The sequence below is a fragment of the Somniosus microcephalus genome, chromosome 5 (assembly GCF_052327205.1).
Source record: "Somniosus microcephalus isolate GS21.2 chromosome 5, FLI_Smic_1.0, whole genome shotgun sequence".
NCBI lineage: Eukaryota > Metazoa > Chordata > Chondrichthyes > Squaliformes > Somniosidae > Somniosus > Somniosus microcephalus.
Window position 1 is genome coordinate 5503926 of NC_140991.1, and position 12764 is coordinate 5516689.

Below are 12764 nucleotides of genomic sequence, written 5' to 3' on the forward strand. Positions count from 1 at the left end.
CTCCCACCCAGCTTTGTGTCGTCTGCAAATTTGGAGATATTACATCCAATTCCCTCGTCCAGATCATTAATATATATTGTGAACAGCTGGGGTCCTAGGACCGATCCTTGCGGTAACCCACTAGTCACTACCTGCCACTCGGAAAACGATCCATTTATTCCAACTCTTTGCTTTCTGTCCGCCAACCAGATCTCTATCCAAGTCAGTACCTTGCCCCAATCCCATGTGCCTTAATTTTGCACACTAATCTCTTATGCGGGACCTTATCGAAAGCCTTCTGAAGTCCAAATACACCACATCCACTGGATCTCCCTTATCTATTTTACCAGTTACATCCTCAAAAAATTCCAGTAGATTAGTCAAGCATGATTTACCTTTTGTAAATCCATGTTGACTTTGTCCGATCCAGTCACTGCTTTCCAAGTGCTCTGCTATTACATCTTTTATAATGGACTCTAGCATTTTCCCCACTACCGATGTCAAGCATACCGGTCTACAATTCCCCGCCTTTTCTCTACCACCTTTTTTGAATAGTGGGGTAACATTAGCTACCCGCCAATCCATGGGTACTGTTCCAGAGTCTATCGAGTTCTGGAAGATGACCAGCAATGCATCTACTATTTCTCGGGCCACTTCCTTAAGTACCCTGGGATGTAGATTATCAGGCCCTGGGGATTTATTGGCCTTCAGTCCCATCAATTTTCCTACCATTTCCCTACAAATACTGATTTCTTTCAGTTCCACCCTTTCATCAGACCCTATGTTCCCCGGCATCTCTGGGAGGTTATTTGTGTCCTCCTTTGTGAAGACAGAACCAAAATATGTATTTAGTTGGTCAGCCATTTCTTTGTTCCCCATTATAAATTCCCCCGATTCTGACTGCAAGGGACCTACGCTCGACTTCACCAATCTTTTTCTCTTCACATATCTATAAAAGCTTTTACAGTCAGTTTTTATGTTCCCTACAAGCTTACTCTCATATTCTATTTTCCCTTTCTTTATTAATCCCTTTGTCCTCCTTTGTTGAATCCTAAACTGCTCCCAATCCTCAGGATTATTGCTATTTCTGGCCAATTTATATGCCCTCTCCTTGGACCTTATGCTATCCCTAATATCCCTTGTTAGCCACGGTTGGGTCACCTTTTTTGTTTTATTTTTATGCCAAACTGGGATGAACAAATTCTGTAGTTCATCCATTCGGTCTTTGAATGTTTGCCATTGCCTATCCACGGTCAACCCTTTGAGTGCCATTCCCCAATCAATCCTACCCAACTCGCTCCTCAGACCATCGTAGTTTCCTTTATTTAAATTGAGGACCCTAGTCTCCGAGTCAACTACTTTATTCTCCAACTTAATGAAGAATTCGATCATATTATGATCGCTCCGACCCAAGGGGCCTCGTACAACAAGATTGCTAATTAATCCTTTCTCGTTACATAATACCCAGTCTAAGATGGCCTGATCTCTGGTTGGTTCCTCGACATATTGGTCCAGGAAACCATCCCGTAAACACTCCAGGAATTCCTCCTCCACAGTATTCCTGTGATTGAGACAGTCTCCTGTCCAACAGGCACTGATCAGATTCCTGTGATTGAGACAGTCTCCTGCCCCACAGGGCACTGATCAGATTCCTGTGATTGAGACAGTCTCCTGCCCCACAGGGCACTGATCAGATTCCTGTGATTGAGACAGTCTCCTGCCCCACAGGGCACTGATCAGATTCCCGTGATTGAGACAGTCTCCTGCCCCACAGGGCACTGATCAGATTCCTGTGATTGAGAGAGTCTCCTGCCCCACAGGGCACTGATCAGATTCCTGTGATTGAGACAGTCTCCTGCCCCACAGGGCACTGATCAGATTCCTGTGATTGAGACAGTCTCCTGCCCCACAGGGCACTGATCAGATTCCTGTGATTGAGACAGTCTCCTGCCCCACAGGGCACTGATCAGATTCCTGTGATTGAGACAGTCTCCTGCCCCACAGGGCACTGATCAGATTCCTGTGATTGAGACAGTCTCCTGCCCCACAGGGCACTGATCAGATTCCCGTGATTGAGACAGTCTCCTGCCCCACAGGGCACTGATCAGATTCCCGTGATTGAGAGAGTCTCCTGCCCCACAGGGCACTGATCAGATTCCTGTGATTGAGACAGTCTCCTGCCCCACAGGGCACTGATCAGATTCCTGTGATTGAGACAGTCTCCTGCCCCACAGGGCACTGATCAGATTCCTGTGATTGAGACAGTCTCCTGCCCGACAGGACACTGATCAGATTCCTGTGATTGAGACAGTCTCCTGCCCGACAGGACACTGATCAGATTCCTGTGATTGAGACAGTCTCCTGCCCCACAGGGCACTGATCAGATTCCTGTGATTGAGACAGTCTCCTGCCCCACAGGGCACTGATCAGATTCCTGTGATTGTGACAGTCTCCTGCCCTACAGTGCACTGATCAGATTCCTGTGATTGAGACAGTCTCCTGCCCGACAGGACACTGATCAGATTCCTGTGATTGAGACAGTCTCCTGCCCCACAGGGCACTGATCAGATTCCTGTGATTGAGACAGTCTCCTGCCCGACAGGACACTGATCAGATTCCTGTGATTGAGACAGTCTCCTGCCCCACAGGGCACTGATCAGATTCCTGTGATTGTGACAGTCTCCTGCCCTACAGTGCACTGATCAGATTCCTGTGATTGAGACAGTCTCCTGCCCGACAGGACACTGACCAGATTCTTGTGATTGAGACAGTCTCCTGCCCCACAGGGCACTGATCAGATTCTTGTGATTGAGACAGTCTCCTGCCCCACAGGGCACTGATCAGATTCCTGTGATTGTGACAGTCTCCTGCCCTACAGTGCACTGATCAGATTCCTGTGATTGAGACAGTCTCCTGCCCGACAGGACACTGATCAGATTCCTGTGATTGAGACAGTCTCCTGCCCCACAGGGCACTGATCAGATTCCTGTGATTGAGACAGTCTCCTGCCCGACAGGACACTGATCAGATTCCTGTGATTGAGACAGTCTCCTGCCCCACAGGGCACTGATCAGATTCCTGTGATTGAGACAGTCTCCTGCCCGACAGGGCACTGATCAGATTCCTGTGATTGAGACAGTCTCCTGCCCCACAGGGCACTGATCAGATTCCTGTGATTGAGACAGTCTCCTGCCCTACAGGGCACTGATCAGATTCCTGTGATTGAGACAGTCTCCTGCCCCACAGGGCACTGATCAGATTCCTGTGATTGAGACAGTCTCCTGCCCTACAGGGCACTGATCAGATTCTTGTGATTGAGACAGTCTCCTGCCCCACAGGGCACTGATCAGATTCCTGTGATTGAGACAGTCTCCTGCCCGACAGGGCACTGATCAGATTCCTGTGATTGAGACAGTCTCCTGCCCCACAGGGCACTGATCAGATTCCTGTGATTGAGACAGTCTCCTGCCCCACAGTGCACTGATCAGATTCCTGTGATTGAGACAGTCTCCTGCCCCACAGGGCACTGATCAGATTCCTGTGATTGAGACAGTCTCCTGCCCCACAGGGCACTGATCAGATTCCTGTGATTGAGACAGTCTCCTGCCCGACAGGGCACTGATCAGATTCCTGTGATTGAGACAGTCTCCTGCCCCACAGGGCACTGATCAGATTCCTGTGATTGAGACAGTCTCCTGCCCCACAGTGCACTGATCAGATTCCTGTGATTGAGACAGTCTCCTGCCCCACAGGGCACTGATCAGATTCCTGTGATTGAGACAGTCTCCTGCCCCACAGGGCACTGATCAGATTCTTGTGATTGAGACAGTCTCCTGCCCCACAGGGCACTGATCAGATTCCTGTGATTGAGACAGTCTCCTGCCCCACAGGGCACTGATCAGATTCCTGTGATTGAGAGAGTCTCCTGCCCCACAGGGCACTGATCAGATTCCTGTGATTGAGACAGTCTCCTGCCCCACAGGGCACTGATCAGATTCCTGTGATTGAGACAGTCTCCTGCCCCACAGGGCACTGATCAGATTCCTGTGATTGAGACAGTCTCCTGCCCCACAGGACACTGATCAGATTCCTGTGATTGAGACAGTCTCCTGCCCCACAGGGCACTGATCAGATTCCTGTGATTGAGACAGTCTCCTGTCCCACAGGGCACTGATCAGATTCTTGTGATTGAGACAGTCTCCTGCCCCACAGGGCACTGATCAGATTCCTGTGATTGAGACAGTCTCCTGCCCGACAGGACACTGATCAGATTCCTGTGATTGAGACAGTCTCCTGCCCCACAGGGCACTGATCAGATTCCTGTGATTGAGACAGTCTCCTGCCCGACAGGACACTGATCAGATTCCTGTGATTGAGACAGTCTCCTGCCCGACAGGGCACTGATCAGATTCCTGTGATTGAGACAGTCTCCTGCCCCACAGGGCACTGATCAGATTCTTGTGATTGAGACAGTCTCCTGCCCGACAGGACACTGATCAGATTCCTGTGATTGAGACAGTCTCCTGCCCGACAGGGCACTGATCAGATTCCTGTGATTGAGACAGTCTCCTGCCCCACAGGGCACTGATCAGATTCTTGTGATTGAGACAGTCTCCTGCCCGACAGGGCACTGATCAGATTCCTGTGATTGAGACAGTCTCCTGCCCCACAGGGCACTGATCAGATTCCTGTGATTGAGACAGTCTCCTGCCCGACAGGACACTGATCAGATTCCTGTGATTGAGACAGTCTCCTGCCCCACAGTGCACTGATCAGATTCCTGTGATTGAGACAGTCTCCTGCCCCACAGGGCACTGATCAGATTCCTGTGATTGTGACAGTCTCCTGCCCCACAGGGCACTGATCAGATTCTTGTGATTGAGACAGTCTCCTGCCCCACAGGGCACTGATCAGATTCCTGTGATTGAGACAGTCTCCTGCCCCACAGGACACTGATCAGATTCCTGTGATTGTGACAGTCTCCTGCCCCACAGGGCACTGATCAGATTCTTGTGATTGAGACAGTCTCCTGCCCCATAGGGCACTGGTCAGATTCCTGTGATTGAGACAGTCTCCTGCCCCACAGGGCACTGATCAGATTCCTGTGATTGAGACAGTCTCCTGCCCCACAGGGCACTGATCAGATTCCTGTGATTGAGACAGTCTCCTGCCCCACAGGGCACTGATCAGATTCCTGTGATTGAGACAGTCTCCTGCCCGACAGGACACTGATCAGATTCCTGTGATTGAGACAGTCTCCTGCCCCACAGGGCACTGATCAGATTCCTGTGATTGAGACAGTCTCCTGCCCGACAGTGCACTGATCAGATTCCTGTGATTGAGACAGTCTCCTGCCCGACAGGGCACTGATCAGATTCCTGTGATTGAGACAGTCTCCTGCCCCACAGGACACTGATCAGATTCCTGTGATTGAGACAGTCTCCTGCCCGACAGTGCACTGATCAGATTCCTGTGATTGAGACAGTCTCCTGCCCCACAGGGCACTGATCAGATTCCTGTGATTGAGACAGTCTCCTGCCCCACAGGACACTGATCAGATTCCTGTGATTGAGACAGTCTCCTGCCCGACAGGACACTGATCAGATTCCTGTGATTGAGACAGTCTCCTGCCCCACAGGGCACTGATCAGATTCCTGTGATTGAGACAGTCTCCTGCCCCACAGGGCACTGATCAGATTCCTGTGATTGAGACAGTCTCCTGCCCCACAGGGCACTGATCAGATTCCTGTGATTGAGACAGTCTCCTGCCCTACAGTGCACTGATCAGATTCCTGTGATTGAGACAGTCTCCTGCCCTACAGTGCACTGATCAGATTCCTGTGATTGAGACAGTCTCCTGCCCTACAGTGCACTGATCAGATTCCTGTGATTGAGACAGTCTCCTGCCCTACAGGACACTGATCAGATTCCTGTGATTGAGACAGTCTCCTGCCCCAGAGGGCACTGATCAGATTCCTGTGATTGAGACAGTCTCCTGCCCTACAGTGCACTGATCAGATTCCTGTGATTGAGACAGTCTCCTGCCCCACAGGGCACTGATCAGATTCCTGTGATTGAGACAGTCTCCTGCCCCACAGGGCACTGATCAGATTCCTGTGATTGAGACAGTCTCCTGCCCCACAGGGCACTGATCAGATTCCTGTGATTGAGACAGTCTCCTGCCCTACAGTGCACTGATCAGATTCCTGTGATTGAGACAGTCTCCTGCCCTACAGTGCACTGATCAGATTCCTGTGATTGAGACAGTCTCCTGCCCCACAGGGCACTGATCAGATTCTTGTGATTGAGACAGTCTCCTGCCCCACAGGGCACTGATCAGATTCCTGTGATTGAGACAGTCTCCTGCCCTACAGGGCACTGATCAGATTCCTGTGATTGAGACAGTCTCCTGCCCTACAGTGCACTGATCAGATTCCTGTGATTGAGAGAGTCTCCTGCCCCACAGGGCACTGGTCAGATTCCTGTGATTGAGACAGTCTCCTGCCCGACAGTGCACTGATCAGATTCCTGTGATTGAGACAGTCTCCTGCCCAACAGTGCACTGATCAGATTCCTGTGATTGAGAGAGTCTCCTGCCCCACAGGGCACTGGTCAGATTCCTGTGATTGAGACAGTCTCCTGCCCGACAGTGCACTGATCAGATTCCTGTGATTGAGACAGTCTCCTGCCCTACAGTGCACTGATCAGATTCCTGTGATTGAGACAGTCTCCTGCCCCACAGGGCACTGATCAGATTCCTGTGATTGAGACAGTCTCCTGCCTGACAGGACACTGATCAGATTCCTGTGATTGAGACAGTCTCCTGCCCCACAGGGCACTGATCAGATTCCTGTGATTGAGACAGTCTCCTGCCCCACAGGGCACTGATCAGATTCCTGTGATTGAGACAGTCTCCTGCCCGACAGGACACTGATCAGATTCCTATGATTGAGACAGTCTCCTGCCCCACAGTGCTGCTGTTGACTATCGGTGCTATCAATCAAGACAAAGGAATTTTGATCAAAGATGCAAACAGAGGTTTATTGAACCGCCCTGAGGGTTACAGAATCTCAGGCTTTCACATAAACTTCACACTCGCAGATAGTTAGGATTCCACTCTCCATCAGAATGATGTTGATGAATCGGCCGATCATTCCATGACAGTTCAAGACTGTGGTTTCTCCCGCTGCCAGGGACCGAATGATTCCACAGCTGAAAGACAGGTTGTGAAAGTAATAATTAGAAACTGTGATGTAATTAACGGAGCAACTCCCACTCTCCACAATCCAGCTAAACCAAGGTGCAGTAGAGTTTAAAGGCTGGATTTTGTCAATGGGGATGTGATGGAGGCAGGACTCCCACTTTTTGGGTTGTAGTCCCGCCTCCATCGACTTGTGGCCAACCCACACTATTTTCCCTTGATTGACCTTGTTAAACCCGCCCAGCGGGCTCAGCAGGCCAATTAAGGGATGCCTGGTTACTGGTGACGTCAGCGATTGACATTTCATCTGTCAAGAGCTTTTCACAGATGAGAAATCAGCGTTTGACAGCTCTGTGAAGCGGTCAAACACTGACAATCTGTCTTCTAACTTGAGTCCTTCTACTCAGACTCAGTTAGAGATCTCTCCAGACCAGAAAGCAGAGGCTGCAGCTTTTGACAGTTCAGCGGCCATTCTGCTTTCTGTGCCGGTGAGCTGAGGGACTCCTGAGAACTGAAGGAAGGAAGCCTGCAGGAGAAAGTAAAGGTAAGTAAAACTTATTAAAACACTTTACACTTACCTTACACACTTACCTCTGCACACATGCACCCATCACTCACCTGCACAACAGACATCTTGACCCCTCCAACCCCTGCAGACCGACGGTCCGCCTCGCTAACTTGGCATGGTTCAGAGCCGTCGGACAGCCCACACTTCAGGGCTAAAAATAGGAACTAGGCAAAAAACTGTCTGTTAACAGGCAGTTAATTGGCACTAATCCCCTTCCCACCTCGGGGAGGCGGCTCCCAACACAGGTCGGATACCCGCCTCCTGGGACATTGGCACGGAGGCGGGATGGGTTCCTGCCCCCCGATTCTGCAATTTTCCCACCACTCCTGCCTCCAAACCCGCCTCCTCGGAGCTTGGAAAATCGAGCTCTAAATCTTTCCCTGTCACTTCAGGCCAAGTCGAAAACCTCGAAGTTGGTGCTGGTAACGTTTATACGTGAAATACTCGGCCGACACTCCTCTCTGCTGTTTAAAGGAAGACATTCACCATTCAACCGCTAATGTCACCAGCGACCAGTTCCAGCCTGTAAGCCCTTCACACCCCCCCACTTGTCCAATCAGCAGCTCCCTCTTACTCCTCCGTTCAGTCTGTAAGCGTGACTCTGAGCTTCCGGTCGCCTGTCACTTTAATTCTCCGCTCCACTCCCACTCTGATCTCTCTGTCCGCGGCCTCTTACACTGTTCCAATGAAGCTCAACGTAAGCTCGAGGAACAGCACCTCATCTTTTGATTAGGGACTTTACAGCCTCCTGGACTCCACATCGAGTTCAACAATTTCAGATCATAACCTGGGGGGTGGGTGGGGGGGTCAAGAACGAGGGGTCACAGTCTCAGGATACGGGGTAGGACATTTAGGACTGAGATGAGGAGAAATTTCTTCACTCAGAGGGTGGTGAACCTGTGGAATTCTCTACCACAGAAGGCTGTGGAGGCCCAGTCACTGAATATATTTAAGAAGGAGATAGATAGATTTCTAGACACAAAAGGCATCAAGGGGTATGGGGAGAGAGCGGGAATATGGTATTGAGACAGGGGATCAGCCATGATCATATTGAATGGTGGAGCAGGCTCGAAGGGCCGAATGGCCGACTCCTGCTCCTATTTTTCTATATTTTTGCCCCTATTTTTCCAGATAGCAGCTATTGATGATTTTGCTATTCCCATTTTCACCTCTTCCAGACCCATCTTTTGTTTTTTTACTTGTCCCATTACCGTCTCCTTCACCTCGCACCATCATCCCTCTTGTCATTTAATCTCTCCTGCCTTCCACCCAATCACAGACCTTCCCTTTTGTTCTTTCCTCTCCCCTTTCCCTGCCCCTGCACTTTCTTAAAACCTGTTACATCTCTAACTTTTTCCAGTTCTGACGAAGGGTCATCGACCTGAAACGTTAACTGTTTCTCTCTGCGCAGATGCTGCCTGACCTGCTGAGTATTTCCAGCATTTTCTGTTTTTATTCCCTCTTACTGTTGATGGCTGCACTCTTACCCAGCCTGAGCCTGGAATCCTGCTCCTGTATCTGCCGAGTTTCTCCTAACCCGTCTTTCACCACTGGCTGTGCTCCATGAGATACCTTGTCCTTCAGTCGGTGATCTGTCTCTCACCACTGGCTGTGCTCCATGAGATACCTTGTCGTTCAGTCGGTGATCTGTCTCTCACCACTGGCTGTGCTCCACGAGATACCTTGTCGTTCAGTCGGTGATCTGTCTCTCACCACTGGCTGTGCTCCATGAGATACCTTGTCGTTCAGTCGGTGATCTGTCTCTCACCACTGGCTGTGCTCCACGAGATATCTTGTCCTTCAGTCGGTGATCTGTCTCTCACCACTGGCTGTGCTCCATGAGATACCTTGTCGTTCAGTCGGTGATCTGTCTCTCACCACTGGCTGTGCTCCATGAGATATCTTGTCGTTCAGTCGGTGATCTGTCTCTCACCACTGGCTGTGCTCCATGAGATACCTTGTCGTTCAGTCGGTGATCTGTCTCCCACCACTGGCTGTGCTCCATGAGATACCTTGTCGTTCAGTCGGTGATCTGTCTCTCACCACTGGCTGTGCTCCATGAGATACCTTGTCGTTCAGTCGGTGATCTGTCTCTCACCACTGGCTGTGCTCCATGAGATATCTTGTCCTTCAGTCGGTGATCTGTCTCTCACCACTGGCTGTGCTCCATGAGATATCTTGTCGTTCAGTCGGTGATCTGTCTCTCACCACTGGCTGTGCTCCATGAGATATCTTGTCCTTCAGTCGGTGATCTGTCTCTCACCACTGGCTGTGCTCCATGAGATACCTTGTCGTTCAGTCAGTGATCTGTCTCCCACCACTGGCTGTGCTCCATGAGATACCTTGTCCTTCAGTCGGTGATCTGTCTCTCACCACTGGCTGTGCTCCATGAGATACCTTGTCGTTCAGTCGGTGATCTGTCTCCCACCACTGGCTGTGCTCCATGAGATACCTTGTCGTTCAGTCGGTGATCTGTCTCTCACCACTGGCTGTGCTCCATGAGATACCTTGTCGTTCAGTCGGTGATCTGTCTCTCACCACTGGCTGTGCTCCATGAGATACCTTGTCCTTCAGTCGGTGATCTGTCTCTCACCACTGGCTGTGCTCCATGAGATATCTTGTCGTTCAGTCGGTGATCTGTCTCTCACCACTGGCTGTGCTCCATGAGATACCTTGTCCTTCAGTCGGTGATCTGTCTCTCACCACTGGCTGTGCTCCATGAGATACCTTGTCCTTCAGTCGGTGATCTGTCTCTCACCACTGGCTGTGCTCCATGAGATACCTTGTCCTTCAGTCGGTAATCTGTCTCCCACCACTGGCTGTGCTCCATGAGGTACCTTGTCCTTCAGTCGGTGATCTGTCTCTCACCACTGGCTGTGCTCCACGAGATACCTTGTCCTTCAGTCGGTGATCTGTCTCTCACCACTGGCTGTGCTCCACGAGATATCTTGTCGTTCAGTCAGTGATCTGTCTCTCACCACTGGCTGTGCTCCACGAGATACCTTGTCGTTCAGTCGGTGATCTGTCTCTCACCACTGGCTGTGCTCCACGAGATACCTTGTCGTTCAGTCGGTGATCTGTCTCTCACCACTGGCTGTGCTCCATGAGATACCTTGTCGTTCAGTCAGTGATCTGTCTCTCACCACTGGCTGTGCTCCACGAGATATCTTGTCGTTCAGTCGGTGATCTGTCTCTCACCACTGGCTGTGCTCCATGAGATACCTTGTCGTTCAGTCAGTGATCTGTCTCTCACCACTGGCTGTGCTCCACGAGATATCTTGTCGTTCAGTCGGTGATCTGTCTCTCACCACTGGCTGTGCTCCATGAGATATCTTGTCTTTCAGTCGGTGATCTGTCTCCCACCACTGGCTGTGCTCCATGAGATACCTTGTCGTTCAGTCGGTGATCTGTCTCCCACCACTGGCTGTGCTCCATGAGATACCTTGTCCTTCAGTCGGTGATCTGTCTCTCACCACTGGCTGTGCTCCATGAGATATCTTGTCGTTCAGTCAGTGATCTGTCTCTCACCACTGGCTGTGCTCCATGAGATACCTTGTCGTTCAGTCAGTGATCTGTCTCTCACCACTGGCTGTGCTCCATGAGATATCTTGTCTTTCAGTCGGTGATCTGTCTCCCACCACTGGCTGTGCTCCATGAGATACCTTGTCGTTCAGTCGGTGATCTGTCTCCCACCACTGGCTGTGCTCCATGAGATACCTTGTCCTTCAGTCGGTGATCTGTCTCTCACCACTGGCTGTGCTCCATGAGATACCTTGTCGTTCAATTGGTAATCTGTCTCCCACCACTGGCTGTGCTCCATGAGGTACCTTGTCCTTCAGTCGGTGATCTGTCTCTCACCACTGGCTGTGCTCCATGAGATACCTTGTCGTTCAGTCGGTGATCTGTCTCTCACCACTGGCTGTGCTCCATGAGATACCTTGTCGTTCAGTCAGTGATCTGTCTCTCACCACTGGCTGTGCTCCATGAGATACCTTGTCGTTCAGTCGGTGATCTGTCTCTCACCACTGGCTCTGCTCCATGAGATACCTTGTCGTTCAGTCGGTGATCTGTCTCTCACCACTGGCTGTGCTCCATGAGATACCTTGTCGTTCAGTCGGTGATCTGTCTCTCACCACTGGCTGTGCTCCATGAGATATCTTGTCGTTCAGTCGGTGATCTGTCTCTCACCACTGGCTGTGCTCCATGAGATATCTTGTCGTTCAGTCGGTGATCTGTCTCCCACTTCTGTATCTTTGCCCCAAATCCCTGGGCTCACTTTTGCAACTGGCATTATTTTAGCACTTGCTGTTATGTTTCCAGATATTTTGACTATTTGCTCCAGCAAGGATTTCAGACTGATTTATATCAAGATGTTCCTATTAAGTTAAATTCAATTTACAAGGGATTGAATCCACACAACACACCCTGCTGCTGAGAATGCAGGTTAGATTCAGTCGGAATGTCTACCCCGGATGGTGTTTCTCGTGTACCACATCAGTTTGAGACAATTGAGTTTGTTAAAACATCCCCGAGGGGAAATTGGGTGTAATATCAGAACAGTAGGGGTCTTAGCTGAATTAGCCATGTAGGTGGCATGTAGGAGATTTCTGATTCAAGGTGGAGGCTTGATTGGCAGCTCAACAGGCCAATCCACAGGCACGGAGAGATGGGTGTGGGTCAGAGGTCAGGACAGAAAGATAATCTGGGAATTTGGAATGGAGGCAGGGAGGCAGGGGGTGAAGCTGGGTCCGTATCAGGAGCAGAGATTGCGGAATTTGTTACTTTTGATGTTATAGGGGGTGATGGCAATTAGATTGCATTTCACTGAAAGCCGTATTTGGTTTGTTCATAAATTACATGTTAAATAAAGCAGCCTGTTGTTTTCGAATTGGCCACATTTTACGAGAGGATGCATCAGGCCACCTCCTGCAAGTTAGAAAAAATGCACAAAGGGTATGTGCGAGATTACAGTCCAACTCAGGCATGGAGTAGTCTCATTGTTACTGTCCTGGGTCA

The 12764-nt window shown here is 50.4% G+C and overlaps 1 protein-coding gene across 1 annotated transcript in view; it reads right to left on the reverse strand.

Moving 5' to 3' along the window:
* Positions 1-6993: 6993 nt before the first annotated feature.
* The window catches only part of LOC147116836 (fucolectin-4-like), a 58826-nt gene continuing 53055 nt past the window's right edge, over positions 6994-12764 (reverse strand). Inside the window, exon 4 of the mRNA XM_085987091.1 lies at positions 6994-7191. Within this exon, the coding sequence (XP_085843217.1) occupies positions 7050-7191 (142 nt within the window). The 3' untranslated portion in view covers positions 6994-7049. The remainder of the gene's footprint in view (positions 7192-12764) is intronic.